General features: G+C 52.1%; 1 protein-coding gene across 5 annotated transcripts in view; it reads right to left on the reverse strand.

Moving 5' to 3' along the window:
* Positions 1-1,514: 1,514 nt before the first annotated feature.
* Positions 1,515-23,963, reverse strand: part of SHROOM3 (shroom family member 3) — a 109,067-nt gene continuing 86,618 nt past the window's right edge. For 3 of the 5 annotated variants that reach the window (XM_074542134.1, XM_074542135.1, XM_074542133.1), the window contains exons 3-10: positions 20,131-20,262; positions 14,900-18,080; positions 12,706-12,782; positions 8,952-9,818; positions 7,495-7,989; positions 6,621-6,771; positions 3,381-3,653; positions 1,517-2,879 (exon numbers count right to left, since the gene is read on the reverse strand). In XM_074542134.1, coding sequence (XP_074398235.1) covers positions 2,520-2,879; positions 3,381-3,653; positions 6,621-6,771; positions 7,495-7,989; positions 8,952-9,818; positions 12,706-12,782; positions 14,900-18,080; positions 20,131-20,189 — 5,463 coding nt within the window. In that variant the 5' untranslated portion in view covers positions 20,190-20,262 and the 3' untranslated portion in view covers positions 1,517-2,519. Of the gene's footprint in view, positions 2,880-3,380; positions 3,654-6,620; positions 6,772-7,494; positions 7,990-8,951; positions 9,819-12,705; positions 12,783-14,899; positions 18,081-20,130; positions 20,263-23,963 lie in introns of all 5 variants that reach the window. The other 2 variants (XM_074542132.1, XM_074542131.1) reach the window with 2 other exon arrangements.

Consider the following 23,963-nt stretch of genomic DNA (forward strand, 5'->3'; position numbering starts at 1 on the left):
GACCGCCAGTCGCCCAAGGGCTCTGATAAAAAAAGGCCAATTTGAAGTTGGATGAGTAGATTTTCCTGGCTTCTATCACATGCATGTTGCTAAAAGCACGTGAGGCCTCACTAAGAGCTGGCCTGCTTTGAGTGGAGATAATAATTTCAGCGATGCTGACCCAGGAGAGAGGCTGTTCCTAACTAATGTGCAAATCTAACATAACGGTGTTGGTTTTGCACAAGGAGATTTTACTTGGAGCTGGCACCATGTGTAGCAGTCTAACTGCTCTGTCCTTACCAGGGTTTTCCTCAAGTCACCCAAGGGAGATGCTGCTTTCCCACTGGGCCTGTGGCCAGCTGAAGGTGGCTGTCACACGATCCTTGAGCAGTCCATGACTTACCTGGAGACAGCTCTGGAGAAGGTGCTTGACCCAGGTACCACAGACTGACCTGGGAAGGAGTCCCACCCATTGTTACTGACAAACAGGCCAGGCTGTCATCCCTGGGGCAGGGTGGGATGTTGGGCATTCCACAGCAATATCCAAACCAGATGTTTCTGTTATAAAGTTCATTTCTAGCAAAAATTGCCAGGCTGCTGAGAACCCCTTCCCTGAGGTGCATTTTGGGGAAGGAGTAGCACAGCAGATTGTGCTCACTGTATCTAATGTACTGGCTTTCCTCGCTGCAGCCACTTCAATACAGGTTCAGTATTAAAAATCTCATGTAGCCAGACCCAAAATGGAGATTTGTGTCGGTAAATTTACCAGGACTGGACAGTAAGTGTAAAATTTTATCCCTGGTATTCCTGTCCCACAAAATCAGTCCAGAAAACTCTGTGTTTCCTTTATCCTCTAGTTTCATAGCCACAACAGAAAAGCAAGGTGGGATAAAGAGCAATGAACACACTCCACTTTTTGCCAGAAGTAAAAGAAGTAAATATTTTTGGCTGAGAAGTAAATCTTCAGGCTTGCCTGATGTGTAAGTACCTTTAAATTTATATCAAGGTGTACTTCTACGAAACTCAGTAAACTGCAGTTAGGAAGGTGATTTTTGAACAAAACTGTGCAAAGAGAGTTTTTATGCACTTAGAACAAAAACTGTGGCTTTAACTCATTTCTCACTTGAAAATATAAGCTGCTATAAAAATATCAGTGACTATCACTTGCCTCATTAGCTGATGTTTCTCTGTACTGTGGGAACACACACAGGACTTGCCTTGTGCACCCCAAACTTGCTGGAGGTGCTCCCCCTGAAGCCATGTGGGTTCCTGGAGCAAACAGGCAGATCCTGTTTGGATGGAGCCTCTTCCTGACCTGGGGACAAAGTGCAGGACTTGTATTTTTCAGGAAAGAACTTGCTAAATGGAAAACACACAAACACCTCCCAGATCTACCATGTCTTTGTGAGTTGTTTTGTTAAGTATAAGATGGAAGGGTGGCTGCAAAAAAAAAAAAAACCAAAAAAAAAGTAATCTGGATTTAAAGTGCATTTAAATCTAATAAATTAAACTGCAGCAGTGGGTAGGATTTTTTTTTAGGGCAAATGAAATGCGTTGATTGGATTGAAACAGCTCCCCCCGCTGTTTCCCTGAAACTCTACTCAAAGCAGGGCCTATAAATCACATCAGCAGAGATCCCTGTCACACCTAAGGGAAATCTTTCAGGCTTCAACAGAAACACAGGCCACAGCTATGAGTATTCAAAATAAAGACAGAATTTCCCCCACGTTCCTGCAGGGAATTCCTTGCTTCCTTGCCAAGTGCTAGCTTGGACTCCTGACACATAGCTTGCCATAAAAGTTTGAACTCCAGACTCAGAGGATCATAGGATCAAGAAGAGGAAAAATTTGTTACTTTTGTGGCCAAAATCTCCTCTGTAAGGCAACTTAATGGTATCTTTAGCATGCGTTGAAACAGGGTGAAGCTGCTTCTGGTAGCCCTTTATTATATTAAAAAACAACCACAACAACAGCAACAAAACCACGATGAGATGTTTCAAGCTACTGCATGACTATCTTTGGGGTTCCCTCTTTTTGTTAAGGTCTTCACAAAATACAAAATTAAATGTCTTTTCTACATACAGAACAAAGTAGAATCAAGTAACTGATTAGAGTATGTACAAAAGCTTACACATTCGGTCTTGTTCTTTAAAAAATATAAATATCAATAATGTTCAGTAAAATGGGTTGGTTTTATTTTTAAGGCTTCATTCTTAGATCCTTCATTATTTAATGAGGTGTCAGGTAGGCAGAAAAGGGAGGGAAGAGAGGAGGTCATGTTTTTTATTAAAGGTCATGTGTTTAGTTCCTGTGAGATTCTTCCTCATCTCAGGCAGGAGGAGATTTCCCTCCACAACGATTTAAGTTTCCAGGAAGTAGAGGTGGAAGGAAAGGAAAAGAAAACCTTTATTATTGCTATTCTTTTTTCCTTCATTAAAATCTTGGTTTAGACCTGTCTCTGTCCTTTGAAGAGGAGCACCTGCCAAGTAAGGGACTAAAGGGACTCGGGCAGGGCTGCACCCCAGCTCCACCTGGGCCAGGTTAGAGCGAGGAGGAGGCTGCTGGAGGTGTTTTACCACCGGCCCTGGCAGAGGTAGCAAGTGCAGCAGCCAGGGCAGCTGCTGCTGCTGCATCCCTGGGTGTGAAGTCTGTGGGGAGACTTTCCATCAGGCACTTGAGCTGCTCCTGGCCCAGCTTGATTTTGTCGTCGAGCTCCCGCTGCTCTATGAGGAGCGCAGACTTCATCTTGACAAAGTGCTGGTAGTCCTGGAGCTGCTCCTCAGAGAGGTAGTTGCCCAGGATGTCCAGGACCAGCCGTTCCCGACGGTCGAGGTTTTCCTTGAGCTCCCGGGCGTCTTCGTGCTGGCCAGCCAGCAGCTTCCGCTTCTCGTTCAGGGAACTCTGCACACCAGAGAGAGCCCTTCAGTACCGGCAGCACCACACTCCCGAGCCCCTCCTGCCTCCCAGCACCACCTCTGCAGAGCGCCCAGAGCACAGTTAACAGCCTGGGAGAGGAGGATGAACTCCTCGTCACGGAGGGACTGTGACCCCCACTGCACTGGACTCTGAACATCCTTGCCAACGGGAGGCAGAAAGTGCTGCAACAAAGTCAGGAAACCTCGCCTGAAAGCGACAACTACCAGGAAAATCTGGTTTCAAAGCCACCCCAAAAATGTTAAAATGTGGCTGTGCCCAACACAGCTGCTCTGCATCCAGACAAGGGCTGCAGGATCCCAGCCATTTATGCAAAGGGGGATTAAGACTGGCAGGGACAATGCCCGAGCAGCTGCCGGTACGGGAGCACCGCGAGCCCCGCGCTGCCCTGCTGGCAGCCCCTGAGGTCGCTGCAATGCCGTGCTGGCGGCGGCTGCTGCCCCAGGCCCGGGCTGTGCCCATACCTACCCGCTCCTCGCTGTTGGCGCTGTCCCCCAGGCTGCTCAGGACGTTCTCCACGCGGGCCAGGCGTCCCGAGAGCGAGAGCAGGAGGTTCACCACCTTATCCAGATCGCCAATGAACATCTTGTACTTGTCAAACTCGTTGGGTTTGCACAGCGTGCTGATCAACAGCTCCACCTCCTCCCCGAGAGCATTATTCATCTTAATGTCCTCCAGCAGGCCCTCCTTGGCTTCCTTCAGGATTTCCAGTTTGTGGGTCAAGCTCCCGATGAGCTCAGCCTGTTGGAGGGGAAGCATTGCCACATTGGTTGTTACCAGCATCACCCTGCTCATATGGGTGATGACAACAAGAGGATATGGCTGCAGGTCCTGAGGAGCAGGGTCAGGTCAGCAACAGCTGACAAAGAAGGGAGGAAACAGAGAAAATACTGAAATTCCCCACCTTGGAGATAACCCAAGCAGCTCATCAGGTTGCATGATGATATATTTGTTCCGTGAACATTTATAAAAGAGATCTCTGATTTGGTGTACTGTATTCTGATACCCAGCTACCTACAGATGAATGTTCTGTAAAACCTCTGAGTGAAAAGAGCTGCAGCCATGTCTCTGATGTGCTCCTCATACCCAGCCTGAAATGCCTTGAAGTGCTCCAAACAAGTGCCTCACACACGGAGGCATCGAGGAAGCCTTCACACCAAAGATGCTCTGGATTTACTCAGTGTCTGAACACAGAGAACACACCCATTTTGCAGAAACACTGACACTTATTCCCTGCCAAAGAAAAGGAGGCCCCCGGGGTTTGGTTACTCCAGGAACAGCAGTGCTGCACATGTGCAGGAGATCCCAATTTCTGTTAGGATTTAGTGGAAAGACACATGCAGAAGCAAGTCTCTGGCCTAGGGCTTGCAATTCCTACTTCTGTTTACTTGGAACTGAGAGCACAGCAAGCAGCAGCAGCTCTCCATGCAGCGGGTGGGGATTCTCAATGGCTCCAGTTTGTGCTGAGGCACAAACACCTGTGTGTTCATCTGCTCTGCACGCAAACACCACAGGGTGCAACAAGTCTGTCACAAGGTGGTCTGAAAAGATTCTCTCCGAGTCCTCCTTCCATCACAACTGAGTGTCATTGCAGGCAGGATTCTCAAACACTGGTGAGGCTGGGGTCACTGGGGTGGGCTGGCAGCAGGGAGCACATGGCTCTGTACGGCCAGGCACCACTAGATGGAACTCTTGGACGTGCACTGCTCTGTGCCTGCACCACAGCCCGCCCTCCGCTGCCACACGCAGCAAAGGCTGAGCAAAAGGCCACTGATATTCCCTGAAACAAACATCCCCTCCCTGGAATGACCCCCACTGCCAGCAGGGTACCTCAGGGGAGAGGGAGCAAAGGTAATACTAAATCCCACTTCCTAAAGGCCAACCAAAACTCCTTCAGCTTCCCTCAGAAGTACCCAGAGACAAACCCCAGCCCTTGCCCTTCCCAGGGGCTGTGGTTCTAAAGCCCCCTTCCAAGAAAGATCCTCAGCAGTTGATTGCTGTACCAAATCCTGAGGAGCATCAGGAAGGATGCATGTCCAGGGTTACAGTTAGGTGGGGCAGTCTCTGTGGCAGGACGCCATGGGGTGGTCTCAAAGTCTGGCACGAACCTCAGCCAGTTTTCAGGTGGATGGGGCTGCTGGGAACCAGATGGGGCTCCTGCTCCAGGAGATCTGCCCTCCAACTGCAGCAGCAGGCTATGGGGCTCCTGAGAGTCAGGTACCTCTGTTCTGAAGGCCTGGGAGCTGGAGGAGCTGTGGCTTAGGTTCGTGTTCATTAACCAGTGACTCTCCTGCAATCCCAAATACCAGCCAACAGATAGATCTTCTTTCCACTTACAGTGGAAATGTGCTTGGTTTATCCAGAAGATTTCCCACAGGTGCTGCCCTCAGGAGCCCCTCCTCAGGTAAGGCTGTGCAAGTTTTCCTGCACACAGACCATGAGCAAAGGGGCCAGACTGTGCTGCCTGGGCCTAATCACTCCCATCTCCTCCTGGCTTTCCATGCAAATGGAACCTCTGAAGCTGGGACTTGCCCTCCATGGCAGGCTCATGGTGCAGCACCCTTGTCTTGTTCTGGACCTCTCACCTTGGTATGAGCAGGCAGATTTGGAAGGGAGTCCAAGGAATGCTATGGATGTGGCAGGGGCTGCCTTTGGAGCTGGGGGTGCTACAACCAGTGCTTTGGGCCACATGATGAAAGCAGCAGGCAAAGGCCCTGGGCAAATGCTTTGATCAGTGAGCCACCTGTGTATTTGTGACCCAGAATCTGTGCAGTTCCACAGAAAGAAAAGGTGGTGAACAGAAAATGAAATCTGGGCTGTGCTACTCTCCATGGCAGCGTGGGATGGTTTAGACTTAGAAGCAGGCATGGCAGCTTTTGACAGGAAGGTAGGAGGTGTGTAGGAGAGGCACAGACAGGCCACAAACACCAGCCTGTGGCCCCCAGGATGTGGGAGCTAAGCAGCATACCTGTAATTACCAGGTAACTAATGTGAGACAACCACAGGGCAAATGAGAAGGCCCTTCAAATGCCCTGGAAGCAGAGCATGGAAGCCTGCAGCAAGAGCAGGGGGCCATTCCACAGTGAATTGTAGGCTCAGTAAGAGAGCAAAATGTGTCCTTCCCTCCTGCCTGCTCTCTGTCCTTCCCAGCCATCACAGGGAGGTTGTGCTGACTGAGCCACCGAGGTGCACCTAGCTTTCAGTGGGGCAGAGAAACAATAGTCTGCGGGAAAAAGAGTAACCCATGTTTCTTTGGATGCAGTGAGTGCAGACAACAGGTGAAATGGGTAAACTGACTTCACTGAAGAGGAAAGTCCTGGGGAAAAAAATCTCCTGCACTCAGTGCAGTCACTTGCTAGACTCTGTTTTTGTTTCCATCTCATGCTGGCCTCACACAACTTGCTTCACTTCTCCCTTTTCCTTCCTTGCTGCTGAACAGGGACAGCTCCTGACAGTCTGTACACTCAGCATTAGGTATGATCAGGCCTGCCTCAGGGTGGTGCAAGATTGGTACTCAAGCTGCAGTGAGTAATTCAGATTAACTCTCTTAGACAATTTGGGTCACTCTAACGAAGCTTCACGGGTGGCCTAACCGCTCCCACGCAATTTTGGGTGCTGCCAAAAGCTGACATCAAATAGAAATGCACTTCAGAGCTTATTATTATTTCAGGAATGTGAGCAGCAAACAGTACTGTGTGCTGAATTTACCTTTTTCTCATTGATGTCCAGCAGCTCTTCTTCCTCACCTACTTCTTCTGGCAAGTCCTTGATTTTATTCAGCAGTTCTGCTTTGGGTGCTGAAACGCTGTAGTAAGCAGGACAGGTGACCAGGGTGACAGGAGCTTCCCTTTCCTCTCTCCTACACCAGAGTGAAGAAAAAGCAAGAGTTCAGTCTGAGCCTGACTTTTCCTGGTGTTTAGACCCATGGTTTTCCAGGACTCCCTCTCTGGTACCTTCCAAGGTGATTACCCACCAGGACAAGGCAGATTCCTGCCATCAGGGGGTCCCTGATGCACAGCACAGCCAGGGTTTAAAGGTGATTGGACACAGCACTGCACAGGATTTACCTTGCTGAAGCTGGCCAGACTGCCCTTACCTGGCTGCATGCAGTACACCTGACTTCTGGACAGTTCTCCAGCTGCCACCTGGAAGTCTCTGTCTTAAAAAACCCACAGTGGGCAACTTGGGCTGATCTTGTAACAAGCAGCTCCCCTCAACCCTCCTTCCAGAATTTGGCCTCTTGTTATCTCTGTGCCTGCCATTATTTTCATCCTGATTTTACTCCACTATCTCTGTTCCTTTGCTTTGGACTGAACTGCTTCAGATTACTAAGGTTCAGATAGCAAAACCCAGTTCTATCTCCAGGGACGTTTCATTTCCTGCTCTGTTCCCAAGCTCAGCATCGTTCTCAGCACAGCCCAGAGAGGTGAGCTCAGAGCCCAGCTCATGGGAAAGGCTGCTTGGAAATGCCCTGCCAGGCCTCACACCTCTGAACTGCACAACTCACTCGCACCTACAGACATGCAGAAAAATTTGGCACAGGCCAAGTTTCAGAAGCAAGAGAGCAGGGAGTTGTGCTTACGTGTCACCCGCCGCCGCCGTCCTGCTGGCCTGTGTCTGCCACATCTTCCTCTTCATGTTGTTCTCCTTCAGCACGCTGCTTCCACCGGGGAAAATCCCTTCCATCAAGTCCATGGTAGTTTTCATTTTGGAATCTGGATCCAGGATATCAGCCAGAGACTTGTCTTTATGGACAATTTCTTTTGCTAGAGCCTCTGACTTAATATCCTCTGGGGTCTTGCTCTTTGCCTTCACTGGGGGTGCTGTGCTGGTTATCCCAGAGTCCAGGCTGGCATTTTCCAATGCTGGCTCTCTGGAGTTACCTCCAGGCTGAGTTATGGGCTGTCTGTCAGTGCTCTGAGGCCCTTCAGGAGAAGCAGGGGACTGGTGCTGCTGATCCACAGCAGATGGAGAGCCAGTCCTCTTTAATGGGGTTGGCCAGTTATTTTCACTGGTGCTGGTGCCCAACCCTGTGGTCTCCCGCTCAGCCAGGGCTTTGGGAAAGCTTTTGAAGCTGCTATGGACAGAAACATTCTGTGAGATGAAGAGAAACCTACCACCCAGAGACTCCCATTGTACCACACAGTAAAAGCCTACAAGGAGTGAGTTTTCCTTCTCTCTCACTTGTTTTTGTGTCTCGCTTCTCACTCCAATATGGAGGGTCCACAGTGTGAAGCCACTGGCACCAGAATTGTTTTGTCCCTTCAACCTGGACACTGCTGGATTGTCCTTCCAGCACAGAAAGAACTAGTGAACACCAAGTCACTTTGTTTTCCACTGGCAGGCTGGGGATATTGCACGTCCCCACCTGGGAGTGCCATCCTGAGCAGCCTCTACCCTGTTTGTCCTTGCTATGTTGGAAGGCCAGTCACTACTACAGCCCTGGCCAGATTCTTCCCAGATGGATATCAGAGCAGCTCCCTGGGAGTGAGGGAAGCTGTGCAGAGTTAAACCTCCTGGGCACCTCGCCCAAAGTCCTATCCTTCAGGAGAATTTCCCTATACAAGGCCTGACTGTGACATATTTGCATTGTCATTTCTTAGCAGACGGTCACCGCGTCATGACAGCATTATTTTGTGCCAGGTCCAAAATATATTCTGGGAAATACTAACTGTTTGGAGAAACCCATCACGGATTTTCACAGCTGTCTCTCAAAACCAAGTAACTGGAAGGAGCCAGCAGCCATTCCAGCTCTGTGCTGGAGCGAGTCAGAAGCAGCCACACTGAAATCTGCGGGAGAACCAGCCAGGAGTGTTCCCCCATAATCTCCTGTCCTGGGGGCTTTGGGGAGCACCTGTCAGTGCACCTGCTGGTGGACCAGCAGCGAGTCTGCCACTCCCTGTCCCCTGACATGGTGCAAGCTCCCAGCCCGGCCAGCAGCTGCGGGTCCCGCGGCCCGAGCCCATCTGTCCCAGCCCCGCATATCTTACTGTATATGGCCCGGCACCGCCCGAGCCCCGCGCTCCAGCCCGCCCTTACCTCACACCGGCCTCCTCTGGGAGCCAGGGGGATTTGTCTCCAGCTGCCCCGTTCCCCTCAGCAGGAGGGGCAGGAGGCGGCAATTCCTCCATGCCGTTGGCAGAAGTGCAAGAGCGGAGCTCGGGCAGAGGACGGGATGGCGGCGGCGGGGAGAAGGGCGCGACAAACACCTCGTCGTCCTCCTCGTCCTGCAGCGGCGGCGGGGGCGTGAGCTGCAGCCCCGACTCCGAGATGCGGAGCTGGGTCACGGCCTGGGGAGCAGGGCTCTCTGGGTCGGAGGAAGTGCTGCTCTGCGTGGGCAGGGACTGCCACCTCTGGGAGGGCTTGGGCCCGGCCGCCGGAGGAGACACCACGGCCCTGGCGGAATGAGCCCACGCTGCTTTGGGCGGGAGGGACCTGTGCAGCAGCCCCGCTTTCCTCCTCCACATCATCTCCTCCGTGGCAGTCTCGGGGAATCTGTCCTGGGCAGCATCCAGAGGCTGTGCCTGAGTGCTCCCGCCGCCCTCAGGGGGAGCAGCCTCTCGTTTGGCATGGTGCTGTCTCGGAGCCTGGCTGTCACCTGTGCTCTGCAAGTCTGCGGGAGCCTGGCCGGGTGTGTTAGGGGAGGAGTGGCCAGGCCCAGAAGGAGTAAGGTTAAGGAACAAGGGTTTAAAGCCTTGTTTTTGCTCAGGATAGTGACTCCTTGCCTCTGTTGGGGCTGGGAAAAATGCAGAAGTCCTGCTATCTGGCCTGGAAAGTTCTGAGAGCTTGTGACTCTCAACCAGCGTGGCAGGCCCGGCGACAAGCTCTGTGCTGCGGAGGGGATGGGGATAGTAACTGGTGAACGCCATTTTCTCTGAGTGGCTTCTTTCTTTCTTGCTGAAAGACCTGAATACCAAGAGACAGACCATGGTAAGATTAATAACTCATCGACGAGCAGGAAAATTTACTGTGCACCTCCTTAATGGGCAAGTTACCAACACTACCAGAGGCCAGCATCACTCTGCCTGCTGGTCTAGGTGAGGTACAGCTGAGCTTTGAAACTGGAAATGAAATCCTGAGCCAGATCTACTCCCTCTCACCATCTCCCATCATTGTCAGTGTGTGCTACATCACACACATAGCGTGCACCACAGCAGCAACTCAATGGAAAACTATTAGGAGAACCTAATGGCTGGCTTCCATTCCTGCTCTGCTTTCAATTTTGTTTGTTACACATGGAGTGAGTAGCAATTGTTGTAAGATAGACTATTTGACATTATCTACCATCAAATTCCATTCTCAATTGCTTGAAAGTTTAAGAATTTCAGCTCTATGAGCCAAATATTCTCATAACGTTATCTGCTCCTTTTGGAAAGGCGCCGTTAAAATGATTCAACTGTCTCCAAGAATGAAGAAAGGCCAAAAAATGCACAATTTTGACTATAGAGAAAATTGAAAAAAGCTCTTGCAGCCTTGGAATCATGTGAGAAAGAAGAGCTCCCTCAGACAGGCAGGTGTGACCAACACCAAAGCCAGCACATTCCAACTGCAAGCGGATGTTAAGGCTGCAAAGCCAGCAGATTGAATTATTCCTTCCAGGTCTTTTAGGGTGTTCACATGTGAGCCTGAGAAACAGCATCTGGCCTTTGGACTGAGGATTCTGCTGGGAATCCAGAGCCAAACCTATTTGCCTGTCTGGGTGTTCAGCTGGAAAACAAACTGAGCAGTAACAATGGCACTGGCAGAGGCAAGAGAAGGTGGCCTGGAACCACGAGGCCATATCATAAACAGTAAAACACAACGGAGCTCTACTACCAGTGCATTTTCTGTTCTTGAGATGCATTGTCAAATAATCCTGCCAATCTGTCATGCTGGAGACTTGGGCCCCAAATTTGTTCTCAGATGTACTGGTACTAATTAAGAACAACTCTGTCAAAGACATGGGTCGTTCTGGCTTTATTCTGGTGTGACTGAGAATAGAATTTGGCAGCCTGTGCCTGGGGGTGGGGAAACTTCCCAGACAGGCTGCTCTTGGTATTGTCTGTGGTTCCTGGACAGTAGCAGTGTGTATTCTGTTCAGATGCTCAGTGTTTGTCGGGAATGCCAGATGGTGATTCTCTAATTTAGAGATCTCTCCCACTGTGGAAGCAACTGTGCATTCTAAAACTGGTGGAGCAGTTCCCAATGGCCTGTGACACCTGGGGAACAGAGGAACAGCACGTGTGGCTGGGCCAAGTGATTGCTGACCAAGGTTTTCCTCACTTAACCATCTGACTGTTTTCCTCTCCAGCAGGAGAGGTAGCAAGGATGGTCCCATCTCCTCTGCAGCTCATGGAGCAGCTGTGTCCCAAGGAAACATAGAAACGTAATTCCTGCTGCCTGCTTTGCCTCCCTGAAGGGTCCATGCATGGAAAACACCTCTCCTGTCCTTTTGTTTTATCCTTTGGGAAGTCCAATTCCAAGCAAGAAGGGAAAGCAACCTCCCATCTCCCAGGAGAAATGTGCTTGTGGAGCACACGTGGGATGCCTATGCTGCACAAACATCATAAAACTGTCAATAACAAATAATCTTTGTGCAGTGAAGCACGGAAATGAGAAACCTGCATTTCGTGCCCCAGTAAACTTGTTTTCAGTCTGGGTGTTCCATCCCATTACTTGGAAAATAGGTTGGGGAAAGGAAAAAAAAAAAATAGAAGGAAGGCACAAGCAGTGATTGAGCAGCAGGACGAAATGCCATCTCTAGGAGAGAAGGGGGGCAGGAGGAACTGAAACAGCTGCATTGTTCTCTTTGGAAAAAACATGGAAAAAATTATTCCGAATCAAAGTAAACAAGTGTGTTTTAAATAATCCTACAAGGATGTGCCTGAAGGCAGATTGAGTCCCTTTAAAACAACATTTATGTGTTCTTAGAGGCAAAAATGGCCAGAAGTAGGATCAGCCAGAGTGGGAACCTTCCCCTGCTTCCAGCTGTCACTCCCTGACCCAGAGCTGCATGAAGAAACCTTTGGACACAGCAGTGTTAACTCCCACTGTGACCACAGAGAGGGCTGGCATTTACTGCAAGTTTGTGGGGAACAGAGCTCCTTTGTGAACAATGCTTTTAGTCCCTCTTGATGGCTTTTACTGTAATGGGAGTTAGCTGTTTGGGCACTCAGGGCTTAGGGCAAACATCTATTTATTATTTAAATGTAAATACAGCACGACCAACTTCAGTTCTCATTAACTTCAAAACAATCAGGGGCTAAGTGGAGACTTACATAAGTCCTAAGACATTGAGTTTTGTGCTTATGCTCTTCTGTTTTTAAAAACATTTCTCTCTCCCCTGTTGCTGAGCACAACATCCTGCCTGGATGAAGGGAAGCAGCCCAAAGGCCATCTCCCAGTTGAGCATGATTAAGGAAATATCCTGGGTTTAGTCCCTTGCTTTTGGGGAGGCAGATCCCTGGTGGATAAAACCACCCAGAGTGGGACATGGAGGTACTGTTTCCTTTAGGATCCTTCAGTTAATGCTATCATACACTGTGAGTTTCAACAGCAGACCAAACACACTCTGAAGTTACAAAAGTGGGAATTTGCTGCACAAACATGCTCACAATGACACAAAGAGGACTTGATAGCAAATTAATGTCCGTGGTGGTGGAAGAAAAAGCTTGTAGCAACTCCTCCTCAGTCTGCTGGGCACAGCACTCGTGGAACATGTTTGTGCAGGTGTGAGCTCTAGACAATGCTGCGGGCAGGCAGGGAGATGGCCAGAGCTGGGGACAGGGACACGGGGACAGGGACACACACCCACCTGGCTCCTGCGCCGAGCACGTAGCAGGGATCCCTCACCACGGCGCCCAACTCACTGCTCTCCCTCCTCAGCAGCTCCTGGGGCACCGACACAGCGCCGGCAGCAAGCAAAACAAAACGCCAAAACATGGATGAGAATGCCTTCCAAAGCCTGAGAGCAACTCATTCCCCATGGCCATCCACTCCTGCCTAGCTCCAAACAAATTCCTGCAGTGACAGTGCAATGTGATTTGTATGCAGCCTGAAAGGAACATGAAGCACTGTACACAAGGCCCTGAAAAACGGACAGTGAGTGAGGCAGAGAGGTCTGCTGCTAAACTGGAAATAAACATTTCCCACAAAAATATCTGAAAAGGCCAAAAGAAATCTAGTAAATAATTAAAAAAACCTCATTCTGTTGGTTTGGCTTTCTACCCCATGTTTATAGCTGTGGGTTTGCATTGGAGATGGATAAAAACAAACCTAATGAAGAAAGCACTTCAACATATACTTCCCTTTCAAACAGACCCTATGGATTGGTGTATATACTGGAATATATACACTGGAAGTCAAGTTAGGATTTAAGACCAGGATTTTCACAAGTGCTTTGCTGCCTATGGGACTAATCCTTGTTCCACAGGTGGTTACAGCTAAATCCCTCTGGGAAACAGCCCTAAGGGCTCTTCCCTCTTCACTGCCTGATTTAGGACCCTGTGTTCGGGTCTGCAATGTTCTTCACCCTCTTCCTCAACTTGGCTTCCAAGAGGCAGAACCTCTGGTTTGGCAGCTGAGTGTATGAACAATTAAAAATTAACCAGGAGGGGAAAATGAAGATCTGAAGTACTGCCCTGTACCTCCTGCCTGATAAGAGTTAGGCAAGGCAAAATGAATTGGGGCTGCTTGTCATCCAACCTGTCACTGCAAAGCACACTTTGGTGATTTTTCTCTTTCTGGATGTCTGGTTTTCCTGCTGCTCTGATCATCAAGTGTGACAAAATGGCACAGATGGGGCTGGTGCCTGGCTGGGGTGGAAAAATACTGATGGTGGCATGAGACAGGGGTGGTTCTGGAAGTGCATTCTGGTCACTTGATATTCACAAGATGCTTTTTAAATTCACTCTATTTAAAGATGTGGCATGGGATTGAGGGCTGCTGAGGGAGGATGTGTAGAATGAAGCACACAATGAGTTTGGGGGGGTAGCTTCATTCCCCCCCCCTGGTTTGGGCCATTTGTGAGATGCTGCCCAGAGCCTCCTCTCTTGTCACTTGACTCAGGACCATTTTGTTGCTCCTGGATAATGTGCTCTGGGCCAAGAGTGAGTGCAGGAGTAGAAAGAGATTTCCTGGGTCTCCACTGCCCTGTAAGCATGTGAGCCTCTCCAAACACTCAGCTTATTTGGGGCTAGGAGCCTGTCCACACATTTTGGTTGTTTGCTGCCTCTCTCCACGATGAATAGAGCCTGGCATGGAAATAGAGATGGGGCAGCAAACCCAGCACTGCTGCAAATCCATGTGGCTCGACCAGTTTGCAGTTTCCTAAATAGGTCTGAACAGATTTCAGCCAGCTGAAGAGCTGGCCTGGGCAGTTGTTCTTTAAGAATTTAGCCTGGTTCTACTGTTTACCATCTTCAGAGTCAGTCGAATTCCCCATTTGTGACATCAGTGTGATGTTCCCAACCACCAAGCAGGGGACATGGAAGGGCCAGGGTCTCTGTTCAGTCTTCTCTGTGATGTTTCCCTCCAGGGCTGGAGGCTAAACATAATGGTTATTTGGCAGTGCCTCTGCCCAGCACTGTCAGGCACAGTGGGAGCCAAGGCAATTCCAAGCAGCCTCTAATCCTCTCTACGTTGCACCAGGAGAATGGGCTGAGGCAAATCACCATCTCAGTGGGACACGCCACTAGAAAAGTGCTCAGTGCATCTCTGGTGCTGCTGGCAGGTAAAGACAGGACAGCTCAGACAGGATGTCCAGAGCAGCACATGCACCTGAATCCCAGCATCCCTGACACCCCTGACTCCCCAGCAGGGAGAGAGCTGAACCCCACCAGCGATCTTTTAATTAAGGTGCACTAAACTGCCTCAGTACGTGCTGAATGTGTCTCTAATCAATGGAGTCCTGGCCATGACTGGACATCAGCCTGTTCTCTGACATTCCCCCGCGTTCCCTGGTTGTGAGATCCCCTCTTGTGGGGGCACATGACCCCGTTCCCACATACCTGGTGTTTCTTATCCGCCGTGGGAGACGACCTGGAGCGCACGTGCACGGGGACCGGCTGATTGTCGTACCTATCCAGCAAGTCTTCCACAGACACCGATTTCCCAGATTTCCTGGTGGTGGAGGGGGTTTCAAAGACCTGCTCCTGCTTCCTGTAGCGGGGCTGGCCCTGCATGCCCAGCAGGTCTGTCTGCGTGCTTTTGGTGAGATCCGATCTGGGTCTGTGCTCCCAGCACCTCTCTGCTTTGGGCCGGCCGGTGACCAGGCTGTCCTGGCGCCCTGGCACCTTCTCATCTCCGCTCGTGTCCAAGCAGTCCATCAGCCCAGGAGGAAGGGTGGAAGACATGCGTCCCGTCCTGGATATCCGCTCCATGGACTCCCTGCGGCGGTACAGGTTCTGGTCCTGGAGGGAATTCATGCTGGAGGCGGAGGAAAGGCTCTGGCTGTCGGGGCCAGCCAGCTGCAGGTAGGAGCTGTGGGAGCGCTCCCGGAGCAGCCCCATGTCCTGCGAGGACGGCCGGCGCCCCATTTTGCGCTCGATGTAGTCGGCCAGGGCGTTCTGCTGGAGCTGCTTGAGCTCGGGCTTGGACAGGCTGGCTGTGGAGGAGGCCTTGCCGTCCCTCTCGAAGATCTTGCGCCGGTCGGCCACCGTGTTCTCTGGGAAGATAAAGTGGATGCTTTTCTTCTGGAAGGAGAAAGGGGACGGCTCCCCGTCCGAGATGCCCACCTCGTTCATCTTCTCGGGCTCCGAGTAGGAGCGCTTCTTCTGCTCCGCCGTCAGCCGCTTCCGGCCCCCGATGCGCAGCACCTGCTGCGTCCTGGCGTGGTCCAGGCTGGAGAAGCCTCCTTCCGTGGGCGTGATGCTGTGCCTCTCCTTGGGGGTGTGCGGGGACGCCGCCGTGCTCCTCATGCCCACGTGGGCCGAGGCAGGCCTCTGGGGCACCCTCTTGGGCGCGTTCCCGAACGGGGGGCTGATCCGCCGGAAGGAGGTGGCCCTCAGCACCCTGGACTGAGCATCTTTGATGCTGTTCCTGTAGGCCCTATTGAACGACGTGTCCAGCTGCGACCCGTGCGCATCCTGGATGTTATCCTTCCAGAGGATCTCCTTCTCAGGCTCGCCTCCCAGCTGCAATGTGCTCCTACTCCGAGGAAGCTGAGGCGCCCTTATCTGCACCTCGTTCTCAGGACACAGGCCGTAGTACTCGCTGGGTCTTGCCTGCTTCACCGCAGCCACCATCTGCAGCTCGACGGGGCGCCAGTCAGCCTCTTCCAGCTTCCCATTCCTGATGGAGGGGCTGGAGCCCCTGCCTGGCTCACCGGGCAGCTTGCTTCTCATGTCCTCTGGGCTGTGCACAGAGCACCTCATGCCAGCAGGCTGGCTCGTCCTGCTCGGCCCATAGTGCTGGCCGAAGCTGGGAACGCCGGCGCTCTGGGGCCGGGGAGCGCTCTGCTCCCGCTGCTCAAACTTGTTGACCTTCTCCAGCACTGAGCAGCGGGACTTGCCAGCCTCTGGTTTGCTGTAGGGAAAGCTCGGGGTGCTGCTAGAGCTGAGCCGGCTCCTCCCGAAATCTGAGGGCTTTGGGAGCTGAGGAGAAGGGGGCTCTTTGCACTTTGGCTCAGCAGCATGGAACAGAGCCATGCTCGTGCCGTCCTCCTCCTGCCTCGTGAAGGCCTGGGGGTCCACATCACCCCACTGTCTGTGCCCCTGCTCTCTGTGATCCTTCTCCTCTCTGCTGCTGCTGTTCAGGAAGGACAGTCTGGTGCTGGAATAACCCTCACCTGGTTGTGTCTCCCTTAGGTCAGAGCTGCTTTGCCTCCTGGAGCTCTCTGGGATGTTCTGTAAGGAAGAGAAGCCATACTGCTTGGCCTTGCTGTGACCCCATGGGTGGGCAGCACCAGTGTCTCTCTCGTTTACCTGTGTGTTACCATTTTTCTCCTCCTGGGATCCAGGTGTCCAGTCCTCGTTGGGCTGGTAATGGTTTTTCCTCTCACTAGCATCCCTCGGCTGGGGTTGTGGACCCTGGAAAAGGGGCCTGGAGGTCTGTGTGGTACCGGTGGTCTCTCGGTGGCTGTGTGCTGCCTTGTAAAGGGGCAGCAGCTCTTCCTTCCGCGACACAGCCGGGCCGAGCTCCGGGCCCGCTGCGCTGGGAGGTTTCTGCTGGATGAGTTTGGCTTCGTGCTTTCTCTCAGTGGCAGGGGGCTGGTAGAAGATGGTCGACCTGTTCGTAGTGCTTTGGTTTCCATTCTCATCCAAGGGCAGGGTGCCGCCGGCCTCGGCCTTGTCGCAGGAGGCCGGGACGGCTGGGGAGTAGCCACTTTCTTTGGCCAGAGCTGGGTAAAGCGTGCCGGTGCTGCCGGCGGAAGGCCGGGGCACCTGGGCGTAGTGCGGCTCCGGGGAGGGAACGGCGTAGACGCCGGTGGGCAGCAGGGGCTGCCCTGGCTGGGCCGCCTGGGAAAAGCTCTGCTTGGCCTTCATGGTGGGGCTGCTCTCCGGGCTCTTCTCCACCACGGTGTGCAGGTGCCCTTCTCCGAAGGGCGGCTTCAGCAGCGGCCCCTGCGGCAGGGAGCTGACGAGCGGCGCCCAGGCCCCTTTGGGCTGGCCCCGGCCGGGCTTGCTGGGCTCAAGGCCGGTGCCCGAGCCGGGCCTCTCGTGGTGCCGGATGGCCGCGTAGCTGTCGCTGCGAGCGGGAGGCAGGGGCGGCTGGCTCTTGCTGTCCGAGGGGCCCTGCGCCCAGGAGGAGGCGGCGTTGTGCCGGCCGAAGGCGTGGAGCCTGCCGTGGCCGCGGCCGTCCCCGCCGGGGAGCAGGGCCGAGGGCTTCACCTCGTACTCCTGCGAGATGCGCTGCTGCGCGTCGTAGACCGTCCGGACGTAGCGGATGTCGGCCTGCCGCATGCCCTCCGGCAGCCCCACTGCGGAGCACGAGGGCTCCTTGCCCGCCGGGGCCGCGGGGTACTCGGGGATGCTGGAGTTGGTGGAGAAGGAGCTGTAGGCAGAGTCTCTCTTGCTGTGCAGGTGGGAGAGCTGGTCGATGCTGTTGGTGGATTTGGCCGGGGACAGGTGGCAAGGGTGGTAGGCAGGGGAGGAGTGGTCCAGGCTCTCCATGCTGCCCCGGGAGCTGTACTGATCGGGGCTCCTCCTCAGGTAGCCATGCTCGTACGCCGAGAGATCGCTGGTGGAGGAGCTGGGGGACAGCGAGGGAAGAGTGAAAACCAGCAGAGGAGAGGCACAACGACTTATAAGTGAGCTCAGAAGCGAGATGTTTAGTTTTGAGATGAAAACCCATATTTGGGCCTTGCTCCATCCCCTGTCTGGAGTCATCCCAGTTCACAAAGAGGAACTGCTTGACATTGCAACACATGGCTCTTATTTACCACAGAAGGGTGGGAGGGAAATACAGACAGAGAGATCGTCCATCTCTGGAGCCAGGGAGGATCAACCCCACCCGGCAAACCCATCCAAAGCCCTCGGAAAGCTGAATGAGCACCGACGCCGCTGAGGAGGAGGAGGAGAGGAGCACGAGGAGCATTCTGGGGGGGATCTAATCTCTTTCTTTTTTTCCCAGTTCATTTCTTTTTATGGAGATGAAGGCTATGCCCTGGCAGGCTTCCTGGAAATTCAGCTGTCCCAAGGATAGTTTGTTTGCTGCGAGAAAACTAAGCTGACAAGAAGAGGAGAGATGTATGTGCCTGTGCCTGGAGGAAAGTGGGGTGCAACCACAGAAACAGTCTGAGAATTCCCAGGAAGTCTGCACTGCCACCTCTTCTTGTAGCTTAGCAGGTGCAGGTACACCTTGGCACTTCCTCTGAGGACTCACGGCCGTCAGAAAAGCGATCAAAAAAGAAGGATATTCAGAGATCTTTCTATCCATGGAAAGGAAGCTCCTTATGCATGTCACAAACTTCTGCAGAGTTTGCCCTGGCTAATCTCCCCTTCCAGATTTAAGCAAATACACTGAGGACTGGAGAGGGTAGCCTGAGGATTTCACTTTTCTTCCCTCTCTTCCCAGCCTCCCTTCCTCAGGTATCACTTTCTCTAGTTCCCTGTGCAACGACATGTGCTGTCCTGGCAGAGCCACAGGAAGCAGCAGGGAGGGACAGGCTGTGGCAGGGCAAGGCGCAGAGCTGGAAGCTGGCTCCAGATCACATCCCAAACAAGTGACAGACCCAGGGGAGAAGGGTGCTAAGGATGAGGAAAGGCAGAAGGAAGCCTGCTCACAGCAGCTCTGCAGAGAGATGCAGAGGACCACGGGCAGGAAGAGATATGGCAAATCTCAGGACAGAAGTGGTTTGCTCATTGAAATGCACCACTCTATACTGGATTCAAATAACCATCTCCCTGGCAATGCCCAGCACAGCCCCAGCCAGCTGGCCACTAGATGTTCCCCGTGCTCCTTCTCAAGCACCCAGGAGACAGAGCCATGCTGCCAAAGGCTCTGCCAGGAACTGCCTGGGAAGCAAAGCCCCTCGGTGGGAAAGGAGTGTGCTCCAGCATGAGCTGTGCTGAGGCCACAGACCAACACACTTTATTTTCTACAACCATCTCCTCACTTTCTTTAATGCTCTTTTTTCTCTTTCCTCTCCTCTGCCAAGGATCAGTCTAGCCAGTAGAAGAAAGTGATGTTTCAATCCCAGAGTCTATAATGGGGGTTTTCAAACCCTTCTGCCTCTCTGGGTAAAATCTTTCAAGGGCGGAATTTAAACTTGTCCTTCCTCAAGCTGCCCTGCACGTTCAGCTGTGATAGAGCTGACTCCTGCAGAAAGCCACTGCCAAAGCAGGAAATCCCTCCCTGAACTCCTCACCCTGGCAGCACTGTTGCTGATGCACTGTTGGCTGCTCTGTTACACGGACAGCTTCTGCCACTTACACCCTTTTCTTCCTTTTTGTTCAATAGGCCAACTTAGACTTTGGACTTCTGTTCCTTTGCTGGGGAAAAAACCATGCTGTGTTTCTGTATGGGAGATCATCCACAGAGAGCTCTACCACCATCCTGGCAGTGGGCTCCCATCTTTGTGGGAAGGGGGACTTCCTAGCTGCTAATCACCCCACAGAGCACTTACAGGAGGAAAACAAAGCCACTTTATCTGGGAAACCAAACACGAACTGAAGCCTTCCTGACTCTGATCTGAACCCTGGCTGTGTATAAACCTGTCCAGGTGTATGGAGGTGACTGGTACCATTTTCCCACTACACCTTTGCCCCCTCCCTTCCCTCCCCAGCTGTGCAGTACTTACCTGGAGTGGTAGGACTGATGCCAAGGGGTGCCAAGCGTACCCTGAGATATTTGCATCATGCTGGGATCGGGCTGGTTCTCCGCGAGTTTGCTGGAATGCCAGGAGTGAGGTCGGCCCGGCGTTTCACTCCGCCTAGGTGAAAGCAGAAGGGGTTTGCACATCAGCAACAGGCCAGCTCTCCCCAGGAAGATGGATGTGACCTTAACACCACCATTTCAAACTGCTTGTGCTCATTTGTGCTCCCCTGCTGTGTTTCTGTCCATTCCAAGCAAGTCCCACAGGAACCACGTGTGAACGTCCCCACATTGCCACAACAGCTCGCTCGGGATTTGCACAAGTCGCTGAATGCCATGAGGGGGTGGAAGCCTGCAAAGGGACTTTTGATCTCTCCTCGGGGCTGCTAAAAATGCAGGACGAGAGGTGACACCCAAGTCCAGCAATGTGTGTCCCTCGCATCCACCCCGGGCAGACAGCTGTCCCCAGGGTGTGTCCCCAGGCGTGGCGCTGGCACAGCTGCCCTCTGGTGCCTTCAGTCACCAGCACCAAGGCCTGTGTCTGCCAGCCCCGAGGGAAAAAAGCCCCACCGACACCTTATTTAAAGCACAGAGTGGTGCAATGGAAAGTCAAAGCAGGGGATTAGGGATCGAATCCCCTGAAGAGGCCACACAGACTCTCCTTTGCCCCAGCCTTTGGGCTTGTCCTTAATCCTCCTGCTGCTTTCCATGAGGGATCTCTCTCTCCTGCTCTAGCACTCATTTCCACAGTTTCTCACTCTCTCCCTGGGCCTGTGTCCTACTGACACGTGACAGCTCGCAGGACAATTCCGACTAAATAAATGCAAGAGGAGGATATGACACATCTTTGGTCTTTGTCTCACTGAAAAATCCACAGCACAGCATGTCCTGAACACATCAGTACACAGATTAAAATGCCCTTGGCACACAGACACTGAGAGCACTGCCTAAGATTGGTAAAAGGAACAGTACAGGAAAGTGCAAAAAGTTAAAAATGCTTTTTAGGGTCAGGTCCTTTCCCAGTATCAGTTAACATCAGCACCTGCTGATGTTGGACAGCATGGAAAAGCACAGGCAGAGAGTGAGAGGCAGAGCCATTTCTCCAGCATTTCTTCCATACAGATTTTACAAATGCGAGGTTTTTCCTCGCTGTCTGCTCAAAGAAGGAAGAAAAAAGGACATGCTTTTCTCTTTAAGGTCTCTTGTTGCAGGATTGTCTTAAGGGAAACTGGACTGGAGGTCTGCAAAGGACGAGCTGAACCCAACACCACTTTACCTTTCCGTGTGTAGGTGTGTTTAAGACAGAGCTCTTCTGCTAAGCTCCTTGCCCAGAAAACAAAGAACCTGGACACTGCCAGATGGGAAGTTGACAAAACTGTTTATTGAGAATAACCCACATTCTTACCTTTTCCTCTGCAGATTTTTAAAGACTGTAAATACTTTAGTGGAGTACAAGCCATCAGCACCAGTTTTTTGCTTGGGAAAATGAATGATCCTGTGCAAGGCATGTGTTATCCCTTGGTTTGATCAGCAGAAACAGTGAGGGAGCTGTGTAGCCAATCATCCGAGCCACAGGTATTTTAACTCTTTTGTCTGATATCCTTGTAATAATACCACACGTGCACAGCTGTGAATTTTAGTCACAAGACACATGGTACCAGCTTAGCAGCTCTGTGTGGGACAGCCTTGCACTGTTTCCACACCTACCCTGTCTTGGAAATGTGGCAGATCCTGACTGATCCCAGACAAACTGGCAGAATGACACAACCTGCAATTGCAGCAGTTAATGCTGGATTAGAATGAAGACAAAAAAACAGTTAGATCTTTAACTGGGATTACTTTGGGGCAGCTAAGTTGCCTGCAACACAACCAGGAGCAACAGGTGACACTTTGGCACAGAAGGCTGTAGGATCCAAAACTGCAGAACTGTAATAACAACAACAATAACAAACCAACCTCATCACCTTATCTTTTACATATTCTCTACTGTACTTGTGAATGTGTCTGGACAGCCTTACTACCAAAAAATTCTCCTCTTCAAATAACAGACTAAGTGATCCCTGTGTTGTAAATGCCAAGGCTGGAAAAGGAAAAGGAGACTCCTGGTTCCTCGTGGATACTTGCAGTGATCAGATAACTTGGGCATCCGGGTCGGGTTGGCATCATGACAAGTGCCTGGGAGTGAAGATACCTGGAGAAGTCAGTGGGATGTGATGCAGGGCTGGCATCCGAATGGAGCTGTAACCCAGGCTACAGACCAGGTACTGCCAGCTCACACTGGAGACTGAAAGTCAAAGGGAAAGGGATAGTTTTCATCTCATCCAGCTGCTGCCATCTGGGAGCTGCCCAGCATTGCTATGCTGGCCCCAGTGTTTGCAGATGGAAACACACCCAGGCCAGCAGAGGCTCCCCAGTGGCAGTCTGGCACACTGGGAGCAGTCTGGGCTGCAGGGACCACATCCACATCCCTGAGGCCCTCCCCAGGAACAGCTCTGCAGCTCGCCCTTATTGGCAGGAGCGGAGTGTGCTCTTCTCTGTAATCTCTGGAGATTATCTTTATACTGCATGCAAAACAGGAATGGAACTTTACAGAGACACTTTGGCACTAACTCGAGAGATGAATCAGCATCTGAGGCTTTCTTCAGAGTCTAACTGAAAGGTTATCTTCTCCTCAAGGTCACAAACTGAGAACATGCAGGAGAGTGTAGTCAGTCTGACTGCTGTTCTTCACGTACTGTTCCTTGCCTCTTCTGGAGTACACATACAGCCTGAGTGCTCTGCAAGTTCAAAAGTACCTCAAACCCAGCATCCTTCAGGAGGTGCAGTCCATCTTCAACCAGAGCAAACAACCCAGCTTCTTCAAATTGCCATTTGCATTTTTTCCACATCCTTAGAAAGCTACTAAGTGAAAGCCAGAGAGGGATGTTGTGGCTGATTAACCAGCCACTCAGGGTCATCAGTGCCCCAATAAACTCATCTTTTTCTACTCCCACACAGCTCCTGGGGAGTTGTTTTCACCATCCTCACATCCGTCAGAAACATCATCCAGGTGGCTTAGAAGAGAGAACTGTGAACAATGCTGCTTGTACCACTGACCTTGTGGTCATTTTCCTCTGTCCCCACAAGCTCCAAACCCTTCCTCAGCAGACACAGGGAATGCTGAAGATAAAGACTGCAAAACTTTTCAAGGAAAGCAGAATCTCCCTGCGGATCCAGGCAGGAGCAGAGGTCACCAGGACACACCTCCATGACCGGAGGGGATGGCTCTGACTAGCAGCTGGTGTTCCTGTGTCCAGGGCAGATGGGACGGGGCAGAGAAGAGAGAAGGTCACTCTGCCATCGCTCACAGGGAGCCACAGTCCCTGTGGATGTGCGTCCCCCAGCAGCCCTGCAGCCAGGGGGCTGTGTGGGAGGCTGCTGGAGCTGGAAGGGATAGGCATGGCCTAGCCTATCACATGGGGAGGTGGGAAGGGATGGGGGTCCTGCAGCACAGACCCTCCTCCTGCAGGAGAAATGAAAGATTTGGATGCAGGTGCAGAGCTGGTGCCTCCTGGATCTGATCCCAGGCACTGAGTCACAAGAGAGAAAGCCAAGAGGGCAGCTGCCCATCCTCACCACGTCATCCTCACTGCAGTGGAGATTTCAAGCTGGTGATAACTCTAACCTAACAAAATCCACGTGGCCGGGGCACCACATCCTGAGCCATATCCTGTACGTGCAGCAGCAGGATCTTTGCACATGGAGAGATCCTGATCCCAGCAATTCACCCGTACCCTCCTTCCAGGGTGAGTGTGCACCTGCACCGACAGAAAGCAGGAC

This window comes from Zonotrichia albicollis, chromosome 5 (genome assembly GCF_047830755.1).
Source record: "Zonotrichia albicollis isolate bZonAlb1 chromosome 5, bZonAlb1.hap1, whole genome shotgun sequence".
Taxonomy (NCBI): domain Eukaryota; kingdom Metazoa; phylum Chordata; class Aves; order Passeriformes; family Passerellidae; genus Zonotrichia; species Zonotrichia albicollis.